Source organism: Frieseomelitta varia, unplaced genomic scaffold, assembly GCF_011392965.1.
Source record: "Frieseomelitta varia isolate USP_RPSP 00005682 unplaced genomic scaffold, Fvar_1.2 scaffold_198, whole genome shotgun sequence".
NCBI lineage: Eukaryota > Metazoa > Arthropoda > Insecta > Hymenoptera > Apidae > Frieseomelitta > Frieseomelitta varia.
The window spans coordinates 370,152-393,975 of record NW_025109727.1 but is presented as its reverse complement, the minus strand read 5'-3'; the positions used below and the strand labels follow the sequence as shown (position 1 = coordinate 393,975).

Below are 23,824 nucleotides of genomic sequence, written 5' to 3'. Positions count from 1 at the left end.
ACAGTCACGATAAGATGGCGAATCTCGATAAGATGAAATGACAAAAGTTTGCGTAATATCTCGGCGCTCGTCGCGAAGTGTAACTCCCGACGCTGGCCAATTTAATTTCCCGGGGAAAACGATCGACGTTCTATAGAAACGTGGCCGTAGCGGTCGCCATGGGAACCTGGATTCAATTGCAAGTATTTCTTCTTACGACGTCAAGTTCGGCAATAAGAAAGTTGGCGGCGCGCCGCGGGACAAGTTTCCACGGGGGGAAAAGAAGGAAGAAAAGAAGAAGAAGAAGAAGACGATAGAACAACGATGGAAAAAGGGGGAAATGCTCTTTTGGCGTGGCAGGTGCGCCGGTTCGCTGGCTGAGAAGGCATTAAGAGTTGAATCGAACGCTGCCGCCAAAGCGGGCCGAGCCGACCCGCGCCAATCGCTCCTCCTTTATCCAGTTATTTATGTCGCCGACATAAAGAACCCTACGCTTCGAATTCCGAGGGGCAAAGTGAAAAACGCGGCCGTTGATTGATTCCCAGAATACCGGCTTACCTGCGGAAATAGATAATCTAACCGGGTATCGATAACCCGGGGAGAATTATTGGCAAACCATCCCTCGCGGTGCCCTCCATTTTCCAAATTATCGTCAACACTCGCGAGATCGTGATTTTCAACGTGTATTAATAAAATACGTACACGTCGCGCGTAAATTAGTACTTTTAAATTTGTATTTTTAACCAGTTGTGCGCTGGCAACTGATTGCGGACCATAACGAGTGACCGTATACAATTTCAATAATTCGTCGCTTTCTCTTTGGATAGGAATTATTGAGAAGTAATAAATTTGTTTTGCCTGAGTTATAGTTAAATATATAGTTAATTATATATATACTAATTATATATATAGTTATTAAATATATAGTTAAATAAATTTATACTTAAATATATAGTTATTGAATAAAATATTGCAATTTTGTTTATTAAACGTGTATTAAACGCTCTTTTTTTTTATTTCTTCAAATAAATAAAACGCCTGACAATTAACAAAGAGGACAATAGTGAAAAACAATCGATGGTGTAATTTTTAGTACAGAAGATACGCGTGAACGAATTTTTGACAGAAATCCTGTTCAATGAGGAATTATCACAGATTTGCTAATCAATTCAAAAGGCGTTGTTTCAAAACATTTATTTCCAACACGCGCAACATACTACTCGCAAACTGTTGTCACAAACATTTCAATATTTTCATGATGTGTAGTGAAAACACGCAGACAAATTAAAAAAAAAATATCGAGAATTACACGAACTCATATCCAAATTTAACTGCAACATAAAGTAGGCAACGAAATATCCAAATTCCCATTGTCACGCGAGAGGATAATCCTCGAAATGATCGTTATCGCGCGTCACGCAACGGTGAAATCGCTCCGATGAAAATCCGCGTGTGCAGAGTGCAGAAACACCGCACAAACACCGCATACGGCGGTGACTCGCCACATGCAGAGAACGGGTGCGGTTGGCCGCGGCGGGCGAAAACGACGACGCCGGCCGTGGTAAACACGGCGGTCGTTAGCGACGGTCGCGTGGCCGTCGCCAAGCCCCGAAGGGTTAATTGGGGGAAATAAACGTATGCAACGTGCGACCAGTCCTCGTACGAAAAAAATCCGCGCGCTCGTTGCTCGTCGTCCGTCGCCGCGCCCTTTAAAGGACTGTCAGCGGCGCGTGCGACGACGACGACGACGACGACGCGGCGAGGAATCCGTGAGGCGGAGAGTGAAGGAGAGCCGACCGCAAATTGTGTCATAACGGTGGGCGAGGAAGAAAGGGAGAGAGAAAATGCGGAAGAAGCAAAGTGAAAAAGGGGAGGCAGACCTCCCACGGCGAGCTTCACGCAAATGAGAGTGAAACGATCTGTAAAAGGGCGTTTATCTATCCCGGTGTGAGATCTACTGCACACCGTACGTCGCAAGTAGAGACGCCGCGCCGACACCAATGGGAGGAAGGGTTAGAGAAAGTCTGCTCTATTTCATCGAACGAGAAGAATTAACGATTGTAATTTACGTTTGGGAATTACGCGACGCGCTGTGCCGGTAAATGAATGGAATTGCTGATCGGTCACTCGGACTCTTTGTTACTGGCGAAGGGAAGTGATGGAAAGTTTCAAAACGCTACGTGAACTTTTGTTAAATATTAAGTGACGACGACTATGCTCGAAATAGAAAAGAGAAAATTTATTACGGCTGCAGCTTCTCTTTATCTCCAATTATTATTGACCATGCACTGTACACGATACCGAGGAGGATTTTTGAAACTGTATGATTGACTCGTGCAGCAAGAAGAAACACACACACGTTTCATTCCAAAATCAAACGAGAAGATTACTTTTGACGTGAAATTGCTTCTCTTGTAAAAGAACGCAACGCCTGTACTAACATTTTACAAGACCATAATACCACGACCTAATGCCACGGCGATATCCGAAATCTATTTCCGAGTTACGTGTTCCGGGGTGAAGTCTACCCCCCCGTGGGTGCCCTGAAATACCCTCGAATCACCGCGCCGGGTTGATGCATTTAAAAAAAGAAAGTCAAAGCGGCAAAAAAAAGAAAAAAGAAAGAAGGAAGGACAAGAGAAGAAGGAAGAAAAGGGAAGACGACAGAGGGAGGGAAGAAAAAAAGAGGAAAAGAAAGATGGGGGGCGTGTGAAAATAAGCGGACTGAAGAGTTAAAAAGACAAAAGGGAAAGCGCGACGCGTTACACGCGCGGGCAAGAAAAATTTTTCCCGGGGAAAACGCGACCGGTGCGGAAGGGCGTTTATCTTTTCCGCCGGCATAGGGTAAACGGGAGAAAAAGTGAGAGAGCGAGGGCGAGCCAGGGGGAAGAAAGCCCCCGGCAAAACAGGAGGAAAAAGAAAGAGAGAGAAAGAGACCGGATAGTCGGATGCAAAAGGCTTGACGAAGTAGGAGGATCCTATTAAGCCGCTCAGCAGGCAGCACGACGCGTAGGTAAAGCGAGCCGCGGCACACGCTTTTTATTATTACGAAATTACTGTGCACCCGTGCCACGCTAAAAAGGGACAAGCTGCAAGAAGGAAGAAAAAAAAAAAGAAAAAAGGAAGAAAGAATTCCGCTTCGCCATTACACACCACTGAGTGCCCTAATCGCGGCGCCATTAACATGTGCCCGGCGTCACGAGTCCTCTCTCTTCCGGGACTACGCGTCGCGTCTCGGAAAGTCGAAGACGTTGACCACTCTAACTTCTGTTTCCAGATGAGCTTCCTCAACGAAACTATAAATTTTTCAGATGTTTCGTAATTCTTTGGCGACGAGGAAGATTTCTAGATCCATCGGGATTTAAACAATGGATCGAGAAAGTGCTGAAACGTTTGTAGATATTTTTGGGAACATTAAAGCATAAACTGGGACAGTTTAAAATTTTACTAACCTTGCTACAGTAATTGGTAAAATTTGAATATACAAATCTAAATATATAAAAATTGGGAGAGTTAAAAATTTAGTACAAGTATGTTCGTTTTGCGTGTTGAGTATTTTTTCATACGTTTCTCGAAAGTATTTGCGAACAATGAAAATGATAAATTAATTAAAGGAACGGAAGGAAAAAATAAGTGGAGCATGTTCTTTGTTCAATGTTATTAAAATATATATATCCGTCTTGTATCTCATTATGCATCGTCTGAGTTATCTTCTGTCAAATATAACGCAATTTTTTTCTTTCGCAACTGTATAAATACCTTATGACAGTCTCGTCAGACGATACAAAAAAAAAAAAAGGAACTTTAACGTTCATTATACATCAAAATTCTACCTGCAATTTATTTTTGTGTTGAAACAACAGAAAATTTCGAACAATTATATCTCATCTTTAATTAACTTCTTTATATAACTAAAATCTCAACTGTAACATTTAATATAGATATTATTTTTCACTTTTCTACCTACACAATTCGCTTCTCACAATTCATCATTACACGTCTCAAATTTCGAAGCAACAATAACTTCGTCTCTACTTTGTCTCTTGATACAAACAAAATTCAAGTTCAAGCCTTTCATATCAAATTTATATCAATCTGAATAAATAAATTTCTAATATCCAATAATAATATAGCAATAATCGACAAACCATTCATACCATTTTTGTTTTTTGTTTTTTGTCGATCTTAAAATTCCATCTTCAAATTCCAAGCAGTAGTATCTTCATTTCACCCTTGATAAAACCATTTTCAAAGCTTAGAACGCCAAGTTAAACATTAAACGAACGAAACAGAGTCCCTCTTCTTCCCGGTTCTCGGTTCCTCCTCGTATTAATTCAACTCCAACGGGAAGTACACGCCGCTGAAAATACAAGGAAGGGAATATTGCTCGATTTTCCCGTAGTCCACGATGCATAAAGTTTGTTCCCAGAGATGGATCCTCTCTCTTCTCCCGTTAGCTGGCAGCCGAATGGGAGTTATCGAACGGCAATATATACAAACAATAAACGCGGCTGATTCCTACACGTCTGTTAAATTCACGCTTGTCAGTCGCAGGCCGCTGGCGTGATATAACGCTGCGTTACGTGAATTTGACGAGAGGGTGGTGGCCAATCGTTTGTTCCCCGATTAATCTGGCAAGACTCGTCGAACCAGCGAACTCCACTAATATTTCAATAACCAAGAAACTCCACGGGGGAGAGGCGATATTCTCGTGTAATACGAATGTACTGTTCGAGAGAGCATTATCGTGAACGGCGCTCGATTGTCTCTTGTTTAGCTGATCGTTTTGTCCCGCAGGAATAGGAAACCTCGAAAACGTTCTTCGAATTGCGTTGTGTTGCATAATATTATTAACGCGAATATCACAGCGTTGCTTAATTTTAGCGACCGGACAACGCGCGCTGGACTAACTCGACGCCGATAATGCTTAAAAGGGGAGTTATTATATTGCGAACTTGGTCATCTAAAATTCAGATCCGCGTTTTGACGTTTACAGGTGAATTGTTACGCTGAACCTTGCTGTTTGTTAAGGACGCGTTCCCTTCACATGATGTTTCGAGTAACGATAAAACTTCATCTTAGTTTAATGAGATTTTAATTCAAACAGGTTACAGTAAATTCGCTCGTGGCAACTTTCTTGAAGATTGAATTTTGAACTTGAATTGAAATTTTTGAAGAATAAAAGAATTTCAATAAATCGATTGTAATAAATATGAAACGAGGAAACTCGATTGAAACTTGCGTTACGCGATATTACCATATCTGGGTATACCTTTCACTTTTCCATTGTAATTTTTTTATCGTGTCTACTTGCAACTATTAATCTGAACATTCTCCTCAGGAGCGAGCAAAATTCTCAATTTGCAAAGAGCCAGAATCAATTTTCATTGACCCTTTTTCACGTTACCAATACATCGAACGATCATCCTGATTCGTTGGTGGAAACTCTCGAGTGAGATCGTTCGTTTTCTTGTGGATTGACAAGCAATTAATCACGATGTGTAGTTCACGTCGTTGCCGCGCGCAAATTCCCAAAAGAACATTACGCTCGATGGCGCTGGCGCGCGAGGCGACGTTACGGCCCTGTGTAATTAATTCGTGGCTGCAATTAACGCCTGTTATCGACGTTACATCGAAGGTGTGCGCTTCTGTTTCAGCGGTACAGAATGAACGGCAACCGAGAAACACTGCCACCATTAGACCAGAGGCTCTCGTCGAGATGGACCAGGAACGCGCGCTTCGTGAGGCAGCAGTCGCCGTCGGTGTATTTGGGTAAGCCATTAGCTTCTTATTCCCACGCCTTTTTCATTCGCCGAATGAACTTATTTGACGTGTGTGGCTTCTCAATAGAAACAATACCAAGAATAGATTGAAATAAGCTAAAGCGAGTTTGCAACTAATCCCAGTGTTAGGACTGTTTGTGCATTTACAAGGAACTCAATATCGCGTGCGATAGAAAATGGCACAGCTCGAAAATTCAATATTTCCAGAAGAAAGACTGTTTTTGAAACACAATCAGATCACACGATCCACAGTGACGGTCAAGAAGGAAGAGCAACACAATTCCGCCCTCTCTAAAATAAAATTTACATCTCGATTGGTTGAAAAAAATATTTCTCCAATAATTTTCGCAGTAATAATTCGAGTTGAAAATGACGAGTTTGTTTGAATCGTGTCACTTTCGTGGGAAGCGTGTAAAGGTATAACTGAGGAGAAGCAACGACAAAGGGAGAAACTGGAGCAATCACGTCGAGACAACGCAGAGAAAGGAAAAGGTGATAATTTCGAGGAAAGCTGCGGCTATCGACGCCGAGCCATCGTCGGCACGCTCGCTGTCGCTTTTAACGTTCACCCCTTGGCGCTCTATGGATTTTCCATTAGTTCCAACCTGAGTACTCGGTTACCTGAAAAACGGTCAGCCACGGGCTACTAGTCAAAGGTAATTTTTCATGATAGATCACGCTCGGCGTGGCGTGTCGCGAGCGCGCTTGCTCACGACGGCGAAAACTATGCTGCTGTGCAGCAGAAGATCAAACGTGCCAACAACGTCGTCGCCTCTCTTGCTCTTATCGTTGTTGCTCCCGATGAATCGCCGATTATCGATCGGCAAGCCCTCGCCGTTACCTTTAATCCCCCACCCCATCACTGACCGCATGGATCCATTCGACGATTCATCGCGTCTTTGCGTCACCTAAATACGCGCAATACGCTGTACGGTGTACTCCGACGTGCGAAAAGATATCACGACGCGCTCGGTGTGTCGTGCATCGTTGGAAGAAATGGAGCGAGGATCTCGGATAACTATAGACGCGATCGTTTCCTCGGTTCCTCTTTGGTTTTATTCATCTGAACGCCCGTTTAAATTGCAGCGAAATTTTAGTTGTTAGTTAGCAGCCGAGAATGACTTAAACGTAAGATTGATCGTTTCTTGGGAAATGAAAGAATTGAACAATTGAAAAGATGCGCCACGTGACAAGAAATTTTCTGCTGTTAACAGATTCATCATTTAGAAGTCTAAAGGACAATTAATTTTAGCCAGATCGATTTTAATTCTTCTAAATATATGTATGACATAATTCACATTTAGCGTGACATAATATAAAAGCACCAAGGAGATCCAGAAATATTGTGTCCATAGAGATTGATCAGTGGCGAGTTGTGGCTGAGCATCTAGCTTCCACGGCGAAACAATTCCGTTCTTTCCTACGCAATTATACACGATATTATAATTACTCTATAGAATGTGTACCGACGTCGAATAAAAAGAAGTTTGCTCGTGCGTAAAACGTTCGAATATTTTTAGAAAAAGTCAGTTACAGAGAGTGGTGGTGGAAACGACATTTTGCACGGGTTGACAAGCTTAATTTTAACAAGCCTAATAGACGTTCACCACACAATCTCGAAACGTTACACTTCCTATATTTCGTATACGTGTAAGAAGATAGATATATCTCTCAAAAAACAAATCCTTAAAGCCAGAGCCGATATGAATGAGAGATCGTTGGAATTTACGATTGTCACCGAATTGGCTTTCGTTGATACCGAACATTTCGTTGTCGAAATCCAAATAGTCGCAAGAGATGTATTTACATACGTAAATACCTCTCTTTAGCGAAATCGTGGAACACTCGCAAGACGTTTCAACCTTTCGCTCCTTTCTTATCCACTCGCTACAGATCCGGATATAGATCCGGAATTGTATTGAAGCTGTACAGGCTCGATCGGGCTCTTTATTTGCACGTTAACCTACGATTATTACGTTGAAAGCGGCGATGACCCACATAACGAAGGAAATTTCACGGAAGGTGTAGCACAATGGGAACGAGAGAAACTACGATCGATCGGGGAAAATAAATTTCCGCGGCAAGCTAATTATAACGTTACAACACCCGTTGAAAATGATAAATGCCGTTTATTTCAATTACAATAGCGGAGTTTAAAGAAAAAAAAAAAGAAAGGAAGCGATACAAATCGGTACAAAACTTCGCGACTTCTCGTTGAACGTTTAGTCATCGATACGTTTTCAAACTCATGGAAGCATCATCGTCGAACTTGTTTCAATTCGATGCGTCTTACATGTAAAAATCTATAATACTTCAAAAAAGCTCCGTCAACTTCGACGCGCATACATACATATACACGTGTAAATTTTCTTCCGAAATCAGTTTATAAAATATTTTATCGTTTCTCTCTGTTGTATTAACGTCTCTCAGTTCCAGCTGTCGGCTCGATAGTTGCTCGATCGACGAAGCTTCAGCTTAAAAAGGATAGTTTTCCAGCTGGAAGTCGGGTTCGACGCGTGTCTACTCGCGTGTTTCCTATGCCACGTATATTACTACTTATATTAAGTTACGCATTCGTATACCGTACGCCCCTGAAGCAGAATCTTACTCCCAGTTTTTCGAATCCGCGCCAGATACTAATACATGTGAGTGCAAAAGTCCAGCACAGCGTCCCCTTGAATAATTTGAGCGAACAACGCCCTGGCCCTCGCTCTTGGTGATATCGTATCCTTCTCGTGACGCAGGACTCTCTGCAAATTCGGTGAACACACGTCCGAACTGTCGCCAATTTTCCTCTCTAAATGCAACATCGATATCGGCGGCAACGATGATCTCACGTCGCTCTCCGATTTGGCGAATTTTTTCATCGGTTCCGCGTAACGGATCGAATCGTCCTCGTCGACGTCCACGATGAATCCCCGCCTGAGATTCTCCGATTTCGTTTCTCGGATCACAGAAGCGACCCGCCTTTTTATGTCAGCCCTGACAATGGCCGCCTCGACCGTGTCCTTTCGATTAGCGCTCGAATTCTTCGTCACGGTGTCCAGCATGCTCAGCAACCTATCAAAGGAGCTGCAAATCTCCTCAAAAGACTGCTGGCTAAGCAGCAGATACCCGTTCGTTTTCTCTTCCTTTTCTCTCAAGGCGTTCTCCAGCTCGGTCAGATTGCTCTTCATCGCGTTCAACTGCTCCTCGGCAGCCTCGCGTTGCTCGCGCTCCTCGGCCAGCAGCAAACCGCTTCGACTTATCTCCTCGAGGAGACGATCGTGCTCGGCCCTCGCCTCGACCAACTGAATCTGGATCTTCTGAATCCTGACGTCTTCTGCTGAATCTTCGGTATCTGGATGATCGTCGGCGGTCTGAGTCGCAGCATCGATCTTTGTCGAGGACTCTAAATTCTTCGAAGAAGCAGACCTGTCGGTGTCCAGTTGGACACTGTCCGCGTACGATCGAACGTTACTCTGGCGAGCGTCGCCCATCACAGATTGAATGCGCGACTGAAGATCCAGGTGGAGAGACATCTTCGACTTGGCCTGGCTGTTTTGTACGTACTGCTGTTGCTGCTGTTGACGCGGCTGCCTGTTATACGGCGGAACGTGAGGTCTCGTCTTCGTTTTCTTCACGTTGTTCGCTAGATTGGCCAGACTCGGTCTTTTAGGGTGGGCTGGCTGATAAGGCCTCTTGTATTCCGTTACAGCGCTGCGCGGCCTGATCCTTGGAGGTTCCCTGCGATTCTCGTTCCTCTTCTCGCCAGCGGACGCCACTCGCCGATCGCATTTTGGCAGACTTAACCATCTGTATTCGGACTTGACCTCCGCGTTGTTCTCCTCCAGCCTCTTGATCACCTCCTTCACTAGTGCCTCGTTCAAGTTCACGTTCTGCCGAACGTCCAATACACTCAGAGTGTTGTTATGATCCAACAACTCCAAGAGATCCTTGCCGACCTGGTCGGTCAGCCCGCAGCGTTGCAGGTCCAATGCTTTCAACCAAAGGCTGTCCCTCACCGCTTCTATCAGCTCGACGACCACCGCATCACCCAGCTGAGGGTTGTCGTTCAACGTCAAACGACGTAGTCCTGGCATCGCCTCGAGGTTCGGTTCCTGGTACCTGAGCGACTGTTTCCAAGTGTCGTGGTAGAGCAGCAACTTCTGCCTGCACAACGCAGCGGCCAATGCTGGCCCGCACTTGTACGTCAGGTCGCAGTAGCTGAGATTCAGCGATCGGATACTCGTCACGTCGGCCACCGTGCGGCACAACACCTCGCAAGAGCTGTCGCCGATGTAACAACGCTGCAGGGAGAGATAGTGCAGCGTGTGCGTGTGCGACAGGCCAACGCAGAGCACCGCCAAGCAGTCTGGCGGGAAGGGGATACCCTCCAGCTCCAAGTTAGTGAGAACAGGCGAGTTCCTCACGCACTGAGCCACGCTGTGCGACAACCATTCGAGAAAGTATCTGGACAACACGACCGGCGCCTTCCCCATTGTTCTCACCTTGTCTTCCGAGTTGATCTCCTCCAACGGTTTGCGGCATTGGTACCTGCTGCGCACGCTGATCGATCGTAGGCTACGATCGAGCGACAGGGAGTTCAAGATCGGTCCCCAGTCGTCCATCTTCACACGGTCGGTGGTGAAGTCTAGGCTGTGAGGCAAGGTGACGCAGATGACCGGCAACGGGCGCAGACGTTGCTGTTTGCACAGTTCCATGTAGCAGTTGGCGAAGTTTCGGCTGTTCGGAATCGCCATCTTGGATGGTAGCACGGATAACGGGGCATTGACCTTGCCCTGGTCAGCGACGGACTTCGTGGCACGTGACAGGGTGGCGGCGATCGTTTCGTTCAGAGATGCTTGTTCCTGGATCAAAGGAACGATCTGGGATCTGAGTTGACCACGTGCCAATGCCTTGACCACAAAGAGTATTTGCACAATGCGGCGTCCTTTCGTCAGATTCTTACCAAATTTTTTTTGCGATCATACGAGATTTTTGAAGTTTGATAAACGACACGAAACTTAATACTTGGACTGAATTCACTTAGCGTGCAAATAATTTTTGTAATCCCTGTAATTTTCAGATCTAACTTCAGCAACATTTGGTTACGTGGATATATGAAATATTAAAAAAACGAAATGATGGAACAGCGAAGACCTGTCCTTAATTAACGTTGACATTAGTGAAATGAAACTCTGCAATTATTGTGAAAATTATTGTTAAATAATAACATTCCTGGGCAAAAAAATAGAGATCGTACCGTCATGTGTTGGAATTAATTTAATCAAATAATACGAGTGTCAGGAATGCTCGAATACACGACGTATAATAAACTCTGTAAATTTTACGTAGACACACTCACTTTCGTTCTTCCTGCCTAGTTCGCACATTAACCGCAATTTTATCACACACCGTCATCTGCGATCTCTCAGCTTCTCCGACAGTCTCGACTCGAAATCGGATTTCAACCGATTCGTCCGCGGAAGATGCAAATCGCGATCGTATTTCTCGTACAGACCGACCTATATTCGCCCACCTACCTACCCGAATTCGACGAGACGAAATTTCTACGCGGGCACACCACGCTGAAAGTATGCAAACGAAACTCGCGTGCGAGCAAATTAAAGTTGTCGCGAGTCGCGCGCACAATCGATCCTGTTTTGTAGAACTTTGCTTGAACGGCACACCAATCGAATTCCAGGTCCCTAATTATTAATTTTCCTTTGGTTGTGTGTACTTTAACTCCCGAATTATCAAAACGATCAATTAATAATTACTCGTAGCAATTTTTGCTGTGCATGGGATGTATGACTAATGTTTATCATAGATGGTCGCGAGAAGATTCAAAATATACTTTTTAGAAATGATTCGAATTGATAAATGTGTAAAGTCTGTAAAATGTGATCTTTCAGACCACCTGTGTCTCTAGCCATGGCGAGATACACGACACCATTGCCTTTACCCACCGTTGCGCCGACGACAAATTCGACGAATCCTCCAACGCCACCGCGGCAAGATAACGAAGACGGTATTCATCCATTTTTATCTCTACTTTACCAATTAAACGAACAAAAAAAAAAAAAAAGAAAGATTTTCTATTCTAAACATTTTTTATTTTTGTCGTTTGACTTTGAAAAGAATAACTCGTTCGTCTTTTAACAATAAGTATTCGTCCATTTTATATCTTCTCTGTCGATCAATTAAGTGAAAGAAAAATGTTTCGACGAATATATTTCTTTTTATTTCGACGAAAAGTAAAAGTAATTCACGCTTCTCTTTTTTTCAACGTAATGGCGGTTCATATAATAATTCTGCGCAATAGGGAACGCATCCGAGGATAGTATAGACGTGACAAACGAGGAGCCACTGACACCCCAAAGGAGCGGTTGCACGCAAATTCCACCTGTGATTCCCTCGTTGTACTCGCCTGCTAGCGCCGAAACGGTCTACGAAACCAGTGCTAGGTTGCTCTTCATGGCTGTAAAGTGGGCCAAGAATCTTCCGTCTTTCGCGAGTTTGCCTTTCAGGGATCAGGTACATTCAAGTCAACGGGTTCAACACTGCTCTTTCTTTAACTCTTTCGCTGTTACACAACAAAAATTAATTAACTTTACAATTTTAAGATGCTTCGATGCCTCGTTCTTTGCTATTGTTTCCATCAAGTCTATATTTATTTTCTAATTAATTTATTTACTAGGAATCATTGTCCAGGCTTGTTGTTAGTAGAAGGAAATCACGTTGTCCAGTCACGTAGGACTGTTCAAATAATTCATATAATTCCATCTCGTTGCACAAACGATATTCCGATGATTGAGATGCCTGTGTGTGATAGGTGATACTTTTAGAAGAGGCCTGGTCGGAACTTTTCCTTCTGAACGCGGTCCAGTGGTGCCTTCCACTCGAATCGTCGCCTCTTTTCAACTCCGCCGAACTGACTGCCTTGACTCTGTCGCCGCATCCGCACCCCCATCCAGGAATTCATATGCAAACCACGACAGGCAAGCCGAGTCAGGTGGCAGCAGATGTGAGGCATTTGCACGACACCTTGCAGAGATATAAGGCTGTCATGGTTGATCCTGCTGAATTTGCCTGCATGAAGGCCATTGTACTATTTCGACCAGGTTCGTGCTGAGATTAATTCATCCTAGGGAAATACCAACTTTCTGACTATTCCAGTGTTCTTCGTCAAGTGATTCAATCGTGACTGGCAACGAGTTGAATCTAGTATTGACAAATTTATACGTAACGATTACAGAGATTATACTAACTTGTGAAAATTATAAAAATTATAAAAATAATTGAAAGTGTCTGAAATACTGTGAAATATACCTACTTCAAGCATTGTGATTATCATTATGATTAAGATTTTTTATTTATCAATTATATAATTATCCAATTAATTTTTTAAAACATTTAGTTCCGTTAAGTTCTCCTAAATTTCTTATACATTTTATAGTATTAATTGAATTAATTAGATTAATTATTCGACCTTGAACATTATCAATTCGATTATCATCAAATTTAATTTAATATCTTTAGTTAACGTTTTAATAATTTTCTAATTTATCTGAATATTTGTAAAATAAGTAGAAAATTATACATAACACGTAGATACTTATATATATTCGTCACAGAATTCCACGTTTGATTTTACAATTTTAACCGTCAAGGTTAAATTTGCTGACATTCGAATTTCCCGTAAGTGTTTTTTCCTACAAAAGATTGATATTTTATTACGAAGTGTTTCCGTATTTTCGCAGAGACCCGCGGCTTGAAGGACTCCAGTCAGATAGAGAACCTGCAGGACCAAGCACAGGTGATGTTAGGTCAGCACGCCAGAGCGCAACAACCAGGAAGCCCGGCGAGATTCGGCAGATTATTGCTGTTACTACCGTTGCTGAGGACAGTGCCGGCGTCGAGGGTGGAACTGATATACTTTCACAGAACGATCGGCAATACACCGATGGAGAAAGTCTTGTGCGACATGTATAAAAATTAAGAACAGTTCTTCGCCGATATTCCGCTTGGAATTATCGGGATCGGATTTATCGTTTAACAAGTAACCTTTCGAGTAACCGAGATTCTTGTTCAGTGCCACGTTGAAATCTCTGCGAGACAAAGCGAAATTCCATGAACCTCGTGCTACTGGGAGTCACTTTTTGCGAAACGTTCGATTCTGTCGCGTATTTCGTTTAAACGAGACCGCTGTCGAACGTCGAACGATAGAATAAACATTGAGAGTGTCGTGAATTTGATCGAAATTTCTTTTTCTAGTAACGTCTCTTCAGGTGCAGTGTACGGAGCACGAAAGACCTTTCGTCGCGAGAGTACGCGAACTTAGAATGCAGATTAGCGTAAATTTGAAGGAGGAAAGAAAAAAACGAAAGAGAAAAAGGAAAAGAGACTAGGAAACAAAAATAAGCAATTGAATCGACCAAGTAGTCGAGAACGATCGATCGAAGATAATTACATCGTTTTACATTGTGTGTAAAAGCTTTGGCCTAAGGACGAAGCCCCAAGTAAATGACCCTTCAACTGAATTCTCCTCCTCGTCTAGTGATTTCATTTTTTTTTTTTTCCACTAGATCGGGATCGAGGTAACGACGGAGCCTTGGTGAAAGGTAACGAATCGAACGAGTACAGTATTTAGTTCAATGGTTCAACGGTATCTAAGTGAAACGAGGGATACTCATCAGTTCCGACGTAAAGATATAGATATATATATACATATTTATTTATTATAAAAATGTTTATCGAACATTAGGTTCGACGTGTTGACCAAGTCATTTCAATCATTCGGTTTCTGCGCGAACGATTTTCTACACGAACGAAAAATTCCCACAATGAAAACGCTGCAGTCGAGAATTTTCATTTACGATTTCACTCGTGATTTTGTTGAGACACGTACTAATTTAGGTTCTCCGAGATTATGTAAGATAAGGTTTCGAATATACGAGTAACCGATACGAACTTTCGGACAGCTGTAAAAATGATACACGTCTGTGCTTTTCTTGTATATTTCGTGTTGTGATACTATTTGCTGTAAAAGTCTAGACACTGAGTCACTATATTGTAACGATTACCTAACCACTTGTAATAAAAGTACACATGCGTAAGAAGAAGCATCAGAGACGCCGTATCAATCCCTTCCATCGCCATTTATTTAGAGACGATCGTCCTTTTCGTTCCATCGTATTCGACGAAATAAAAATTCACACTTTTAAGAGTAAAGAATTCCTATGTTTGCATGTACCTATGTTAAATATTTTTAGTTTCGACGAAAGATCGAAGCTGTTGGCTGCTTGCTTCGATCTATAGTAAAAGAAATTTCATAACGAATTGAACTTGCAGTTTCAATACTTTAACGTTACTATTGTGATTGCAATTTACCGAAAGTGCAAAAAAATATTTCCCTATGTTTCTTAAATGTATATCAAATTTTAAGTTACCAAATGAAAGCTTAATTTTCTAATTTCAGGTAAAGAGTAAAATAATAAGATTTCTCGTCTTTATCTTTAATCCTTTCTCAAAAATACCAAATTTTAAGTTACCAAATGAAAGCTTAATTTTCTAATTTCAGGTAAAGAGTAAAATAATAAGATTTCTTGTCTTTATCTTCAATCCTTTCTCAAAAATACTAAATTTTAAGTTACCAAATGAAAGCTTAATTTTCCAGTTTCAGGTAAAGAGTAAAATAATAAGATTTCTCGTCTTTATCTTCAATCCTTTCTCAAAAATGTCAAATTTTAAGTTACCAAATGAAAGCTTAATTTTCTAATTTCAGGTAAAGAGTAAAATTATAAGATTTCTCGTCTTTATCTTCAATCCTTTCTCAAAAATACCAAATTTTAAGTTACCAAATGAAATCTTAATTTTTTAATTTCAGGTAAAGAGTAAAATTATAAATTTTCTGGTCTTTATCTTCAATCCTTTCTCAAAAATGTCAAATTTTAAGTTACCAAATGAAAGTTTAATTTTCTAATTTCAGGTAAAGAGTAAAATTATAAGATTTCTCGTCTTTATCTTCAATCCTTTCTCAAAAATACCAAATTTTAAGTTACCAAATGAAATCTTAATTTTTTAATTTCAGGTAAAGAGTAAAATTATAAGTTTTCTGGTCTTTATCTTCAATCCTTTCTCAAAAATACCAAATTTTAAGTTACCAAATGAAAGCTTAATTTTCTAATTTCAGGTAAAGAGTAAAATTTATCATTCTCTTTAATCTTCCTCTTCCTAAAATTGCCAAAGTTACTACCACCGAACGAAACGCTCTTAATTTCACGTTACCAATTAAAACAAAGTCGCGGTTTGCTCCTAGACAGAAGTCAAAGATCCCCCCCCCCCCTGACCCCCAACTACTTTAACTTCTGTTTATTTAACCGAAGGGTAACACCGGCGAATCCCGGCGAATCGAAATTTGACGCTAACCCCCGAGTCACGGTGGTTGTTGCATAAACGTACATATTTATTTATCACCGTATAATCCCTGACTTTCCCTCGGGTGTTTTGCCACATGGCAGTTTGACGGTCCCCAACGGAATTACCCCCCTCGGCCGCTTATAAATTACACCGAGGCTCGAGCAAGGTTTAAGGGCCTGCTTAAGTTGTCAAAGCAATCGGAGAGTTAAACGCCCCGGCACGGGGGCGAGAGACTTACCCTTAATACTTTTTCGATCGGAACTCGCTTCCTTCGGATCCGTCCCTCGCGTCTTGAAATCACAGCACGATATTTATTCGCGTTATACGCGTCTCTTTTCTATGCCTGTTACGAGATGTCTTGGAATTATTGATAAGAGAGTTAATCGAGCAATTATATTTCAAATCCATTCGAGGGTTTTTCTAAAGCGGAAAAAAATTTCTTTTTTTGTTGATTGCTTAATTTCGAATAATTTTTTTTAACCTGACGAATTTAATCGAAATCTTGCAATGAATCATTTTCATAATGTCCAGTTTAACTTAGCAAGCAAATAAAAAAAAATTCAGACTTTATATCATTGGCTTCAGTTGTTTTAATTTCCTAAAACAGCGTGAATCTTCGGAAATAATTCGTCGGAAACTTCAAAAATTTACAATTTACAATCTCATGTAGAATCTTGTACTAAAAATACACTGTCCCCAGTTGGAGTAAAATTGATTTCACAGAACGTCAATCTGAATTTGTACTTTTGATCATAAAATAACACTTAGCGCCTAAAAAATTCGCGTGAAAAAGTATAAAAGAAGAAGCGAAAACAAATTCATCTTTCCAAACAACTTTTACCGATCCGATTTTTCCTCCTTCTCTGTGCAAGAGAACAACGCCCGAGTAAATGTGACGAAATAAATGTCGCGGAACGACGGTGCGGAATGACACTCACAGGTATGTCTGAAAGCGTTTTAGAATCGAATTCCGCTCGGTCTATATCCGGAATCGATTCCTAAAACACGCGTTTGCTTCGTGACGCCGGGAACTTTCAAGTCGAAGCGCCCTCGCCGCTACGGCACGTAACGAATTTCGATATCCCGATGGCTGGAGCACAAAGAGAGAAAGGGGTTGGAAAGGCGGCGCACCGGTTTAACCGTGAGCCGAGAGGGCATTTGGAGGAGAAAGGATGGCCGGTCATGGTATTGACTCGCTTTTGCGGATGCAGGGGCGGAGTTTTCGACCTCTCTTCCTTCCTCCACTTTTCCTCTACCCCTTTCTTACTCTCTCTCTCTCTCTCTCTCTCTCTCTCTCTCTCTCTCTCTGTGTGTATCACTCTTCATCCCGTTTTCTTTTTCCTTCTTCGACTCGCTTTCCTCCCTATAAATACACTCTGGCTGGCACACGTCCTCCCCCCCTCCCCCCCTCCATACGATCTTTTCTCTCCGTCGTTCCGCAATATCCTCCTTCTATTTCCATCCCTCTCCACCACGTGACAAACCCTCTTGCTCCCTCTGTTTTTATTCTTTTCCATCCCTCGAACTCTTCTCTTTTTTCTCTCTCTCCTTGGCAAACTCTCTCGCGTTCTCTTCTCTCTCCCTCTTGCTCTTTTTCCACGTGACCGTTTCTTTTCGATACCTCTCGTAATAGTGCAACGCTCTCTCATTCTCCTCTTGTTTCTTCTCTCTCGCTTTCTCTCAACACATTCGTCTCTTTCTCAATTTTCCTCAGAACAGTACGGAACAGAAGACACGCTCTGTCCCCTCTTTCTCTCTCTCTCTCTCCCTTTTTCAGCCCCCCACCCCACGCGAGCACAAGCTTCGGTCGGGGTCGAAAGGGGATGACTCGTCGCACAGGGCTGTCAAACCCCCACCCCCACGCAACGACAAAACTCCCGTTGAAGGGTGACCCAGCAATGGCGGCGGGACTTGTTGTATTTCGCTTTCGAGGTGAGCTCCATTCCCTTCTACCTTCTCGATCCCCGTGGCAACCCCTCGGCAGCCGGCCAGATTCGGCGGGAGGGAGGGAGGGAGGGAGGGGGGAGGGCGCTTCCGTTGAAATGAAACTGAGTGGGTCGGAGTGAGGAACCAGAGGAACGAGACTCTCGAACGAAACGAGACGGAGGAATCGAAAGTGGCGGTGGTGCGACGAGGAGGAGAGAGCTCGAGGAGGGTGGCTCGCCAACGAGGAAGATCGAACCGCGGAACAGAGAGGCAACGAGAGTCTATATCGCCGGGAAACAGCAACCTCCATTTATTTTATTACATTATCATACCAACTAGGCGCTCGATAAGTGGGGCTTTAAAGCGACGGTTCTCAAATCGTTTCGCGTGCAACTTTTCCATGGTGAACTTCGAGAGAACAACCTCGAGTCTAAGTCAAGCGATTCCTCGCTGCTCCAAAAAAGAAAAAAGGGCTGTATCGAAAGTTAATGGATGCTTCCGCGAGGCAAATCGATCGACGTGTATCTAAACGTTATCCGAGTGTATTTCTCGGAATTGTGAGGATTCCTTTTCGAAATTTTTTTTGTTGCAACTCGTAACGATTGTTAAGGTTAAATAACTGGAGGTTCTGTTTCATACTGAGATACGATCTCGTTTATCAAAAACACCATTAATAATTTGTCGTAAAACGTTGGAAAAATACTAAGCGAATCCTTGGAATTTCTTGGAATTTCAAATAAAAATTAAGCGTTTCCTACTAAATCTTCGGGAAATCGAACCAGAGTAAAGACGGACAATAAGAGCAGCAAATACGTTTGATTTTCACGAAATTCACGAGGGGTTGCGTCCGCTTCGATTGCCAGGAAAAAAGGATTCGACGAATTTGCTTCAAGCTGGCGCGTCACACCGGGCAAACCGGGACAAATTGTTCAGCCGTTAAGTTGGATTAAAAGCAAAGTCGGCGACGTACCTGTTTCTCTGTGGCTCGTTGTCATTTAATGACCATCGATTATCGTGGCGAATTTAAACGAAGCACGCGCATAATTACGCCGTCGCGTTTCGCAGCTTTGTCGCGATTCGTTGGCCGCTGTGATCACCGCCGAACGATTTAATTGAAAACAAGCGTTCGACAGGCGAATATTTTACCACCACCGCTTTTGTTTGACAAATGCCAAGCAAATAATTACAACTCATCGTGTAATGGAAAGTATCCCCGAAAATCGTAATTGCAATTCGTAAACATAATACTGAAATTTTCTTTCACCGCCACCTTCGTCGATTGCTACGCGAATATTTTTAGAATATTTTAACGTCGATGAAATTTAGAAAAACGAATTACTTAAATTTATTGAAAAACAGAGAATGGTAGTTAAAATTTTATTTCCTTGTCTGTAATATTCTACGCTATTGAAATTTACACTGTATCTATTTCTATTCTTTCAATTAAGATAGTTAGAATCGCGATTAAATAATAGAAATAATTTTCATATATTGCACTGAATATTTTCGAAACTTTTTGAAAGTCTATAGAAGATGACAGCCCATTCGATCGGTCCGTGTTTCACGAGCAAGGGACAGTCTATTACAATTTGCAGAGGAGCGTGGAAAAAAATCCCCGTGAATTTTTCACCCGGCTCAGCTTGAACTTCAGAATTTGCTGGGCTGGCTGACGTTTAAGAAATCTGATTTTCTTCTCACGTATATCGGAGGATTACCCAAGTATTCGCCTTCAACCGGTACGACCACTTCATTCGAGATATCCACAAACAACAGACGATTCATCCCTTCGATCTCCTTGTTTTTCCCTTCTCTAACATCGTCTTTCTCACAAGGAGAACAGAATGTGCAGTTTCTCCGTCTATTCTTGTATTATTTCAAATCACTCGAGTATTTGAATATTATCATTTTCTGAATCGATGTGGAACTTCTTCGGGTATTTAACTTTATTCTACCAAGACACTTAAATTTTTTAAATCTGTAAACACAAAATCTCAAATTTCCTGAAATTATTGAAATAACAAAATAATTAATTTTACGAACGTTGATAATAATTGTCGCAAAATTGCTTAACTTTGCCAAGCTATATTTCTATACTTGACAATATAATTATTCTCAAATTTGAGAAATACGTGTATTACGAGCAAATCATTTTATCAAACACAAAATTCAAAGATTAAAATGTACTATTTTATATATATATATATATATATATATATATATATATATATTATTTTTTATAGTGAATAATGAGACAACGAGTTGTAATAAATTAATTTATTTATAATATAAAAACAATTTATCGCGCAACGTTCGAATAATTAGTTACGTAGCAACGTGTCATTTATTCGACGATTGATCGAGAGGTAGAACGTAAAAAAGATGTTTCTAAGTGAATGCTCCTGGGAAATGAAGCTGCATCGGTCAGAGGAGACTGTCGGACCACCTTTACCCCCTTGTCCTCTCTTATTCCTCTCTCTTTCTTTCTCTCTCTCTCTCTCTCTCTCTCTCTCTCTCTCTCTCGTCCTCCCTCTCCCGTAAAATCAATAGGTGCGTCGGCGTCCAGCACGCTAGGAATTCTGCTATATAACCCCGAGCGATTAACTAAAATCGATCAAACGCGACGCGTGTCGAATATAATGAAATAAATTGCACAATTCTGCTGAATCAGAAGAAACGATGATCCCTGACCAGATCTAGAAGTTAAATCGAGCATCGATTTTCAACTCTGACTTTCGATGCGAACTGTGTTTTTAAATTTGTGATTTTGTAAACTTTCGGAAATTGTAAAATTTACTTCGACATGAATTTTTAGGAATAATACATCGCATTCCTTCGTTGCAAAAGCGACACGACATTTGGAATGTAAGTATGTTCGAATCACATTTATAAAAATATTTCTTCTTCCTTTAGATTTAACAATTAAAAGACGTTTAATATTATTTTCTTCTTATAAATTTGATTGACTCTGTCAGAGCGGTAAGAATTATCAATTGTTTATGTCAATTTCACAAATATGGATTGTCCCAACGACTTTTTGTAAAGTATATATAAATAAAAATTTGATTTCTTCTATCGTATTATAAATCTTTCAATCTTTTCATACAAGTTTCGTATTTTTTAGTTATCAATAAATTGATACAGCGACGAACAAAAATTTACCATGGTTTACCATGACCATATCATTCGTAAAAATAATGATCTATTTTGAAACATATCTTGTACTTATTCGTCATTCTTTTAAACGTCCTTCCTTTGGAATTTCCGAACTATCAGGAAGCAATCGATCCACATTATGATTTACAAAAAGCTGAGGAACGAATTGCTCAATCGTCAATAAAGTGTCGATCACATATTCACTGTCTCTCGCATGAAAATTTATTTCAGAGGGATAGAAGACACGGTCTGACAACTATTTATCCAATTACTGCCACTTCCAGTCGACTAATATTTGCCTGGCGCGTGTCGACAGTTCGTCAACCGTGAAGCTTGAACGGCGCTCTACGACCACCGAATAGTCCTTTGTCTCTTTTGCGAATTAATTTCAAGGACGAGGACCTTTGTGCCCCGCGAGGGTTCTTACTTCGCGTCGAGCAAACCCAATTTGCGCTTAAACAAGGAGCATCTTCGCATAACTTAGCCTTGCGTGAAATCCAACGTCAAAGGGAGGAAACTCCTCTTTTTAAGGCAGCTCGACCTCGTAGGATTTAGACGGTGATACTTCAAAGACGTGGCGGATTGAAGGAAAGAATGCCAAGGCTCCTCCCCCAGTTATATTAGAAAAGATACTCTGAACGCCGGTACGAGTAATTGTTAAATCTCAGAAATTCCCTCCTAAATCTGGAAAGTATATTTTATAGTTTGCGATTGCGTTTGGTCACGTGCGCGAGTGATAACAATTGATAATAATTAAAAAAATTCGACTCTCGTGTGATATTAGAGAAATATCAGATTTCACGACAGATATCAAGCATATGATATAAAGATTTAATAAAAAGTTTCAAACAATCCTTCCTTTTATTATCGCTCAGTTTATTTAGTAATGTCTAATATTGAATAATTGAACAATGAAAACATTATGTGTTATAAGTACATCTATTCTGTGACAAAAATTCTCTAATTCCTTTAATAATCGTCTGATTTCCAGATTTTCATCGAGCAAACTATCTTTATTTTTAGTTGAATAAATTTTCACGCGTTTGAATCCTACAAATTACGTCCATGTTATCAACATTTAGCAATTTAGTTATTCCAGCAAACACTGTACCTACAATGGATACTTTAGGCTCGTACCGTCATTGGATTAAGAAAGTTTCTACAGGTATCTTATTATGTGTAATCATAAACGAGACATATAAGCAGATCTCATGTGCAATCACGCAATCATTGAATGATAAAATGAATTTTTTTGTTACACATACGTAGTCTTTTAGGATCCTCTTACTGTTTTTCGAGTCATATTCTACTGTATCGATTCAGGCAGGTTTTACACCGCAGCGTCACTAGCGTATGGAATTAAAATTAAAAGATAACGGATAGTTTTGCCATGTCTGCACCGAAAATTATTTATCGAATCGAACGTAATAACATTTTGTTAAATGCGTGATTATTTTTAACAAACGATCACTCGTCAACTTGATTTTTGAACACGGTTATTTTATTTATTTTCTTATTTTCCTTGGAAGACGGAAATTACAATATCATAAAATTTCATAGAGTCGTTCGAATGTTGGAAAAAATTTTCGATATCGCAGAAATTGTAGCTATTATAATTTCGTAAAAAGAAACTTGGGCACATTTTAAAACTTGAAGCCTCTATCTTCAAAGTGTGTCATTCATTTTATTCTAAGAAGAAGATCCTTCTTCATTCAAAAATACAAAAGTAAATTTTTTTACAATTTATTTCAGATCGATGCAATCATCCCTCTCGGAGATATGCTCCGAATTCAGTGACCTTAACTTCTTTAAAGGACTTTACCAGCGTAAATACTAGATCACTATGAAACATTGAGGAAATGTGTACGTGAACATGAATGGCTCCATTGGCCCACAAAAAGTTCACAGAAATGAGATATTCGATACTCGAGTTACGAACTTGAAAGTGGTTCTCATTCGATTCTACATGAAAGAAGGATTTATGATTATGTTGACAGTAAAGTTAGATATTACTTATGAGATACCGTGGTGTTTCATTTTATACAAGATTTATGTAATTTATGTAGTAGAGAAAGACTGATGTGTAAAAGAGTAATTGATTTAAAAATCAAATCAAGTGTAATGAGAACCATTACTCTTGTACTTTTAAATAGTGATCTCACTTCATTCATAGCAGCATTCTCAATATTTTAAAGGTACATTAAAAACGGTTAGAGGTACAATTTTGGAGTAATGTTAAAGAACTATTTCAAATTTAAAAAATAAATATTGCTGTATTACTTCAGTGTATTTTGGAGGTTTTTTTCTAAAGAAAAATTACGAAATACTCTTCTCCTTTATATCAAAAAATTGTGAATTTAGACATCTTTATGAATGTAATTTTAATATTGATATTGACATTGACTGATCAGCTTTACAATAAATAATTTCTGAAACACAAGCTTTCTACGTCTTCACAACTTCATACAGAATTAATTGTGTGTTTATGTTTCATAATTATCCAATAAGGAAATCTGAGATCTTACAATTACACTCAGTATCGAAATTCGATTTTAATCATAGATTCGAATTTTTTAATT

At 40.7% G+C, this 23,824-nt stretch overlaps 2 protein-coding genes across 3 annotated transcripts in view; one reads left to right on the top strand and one right to left on the bottom strand.

The window, feature by feature from the left end:
- LOC122526834 (photoreceptor-specific nuclear receptor-like) overlaps positions 1 to 14,924 on the top strand; it is a 28,087-nt gene extending 13,163 nt beyond the window's left edge. Inside the window, exons 6-10 of one of the 2 annotated variants that reach the window (XM_043650401.1) lie at positions 5,637 to 5,751; positions 11,660 to 11,775; positions 12,070 to 12,281; positions 12,580 to 12,868; positions 13,508 to 14,924. In XM_043650401.1, the coding sequence (XP_043506336.1) occupies positions 5,637 to 5,751; positions 11,660 to 11,775; positions 12,070 to 12,281; positions 12,580 to 12,868; positions 13,508 to 13,746 (971 nt within the window). In that variant the 3' untranslated portion in view covers positions 13,747 to 14,924. The remainder of the gene's footprint in view (positions 1 to 5,636; positions 5,752 to 11,659; positions 11,776 to 12,069; positions 12,282 to 12,579; positions 12,869 to 13,507) is intronic. The other variant, XM_043650402.1, reaches the window with a different exon arrangement.
- Positions 8,332 to 10,727, bottom strand: LOC122526833 (centrosomal protein of 78 kDa-like). The gene has a single exon (XM_043650400.1). It carries the CDS (start codon positions 10,502 to 10,504, stop codon positions 8,399 to 8,401), a length of 2,106 nt encoding a protein of 701 aa, XP_043506335.1. The 5' UTR covers positions 10,505 to 10,727; the 3' UTR covers positions 8,332 to 8,398.
- Positions 14,925 to 23,824: the final 8,900 nt, after the last annotated feature.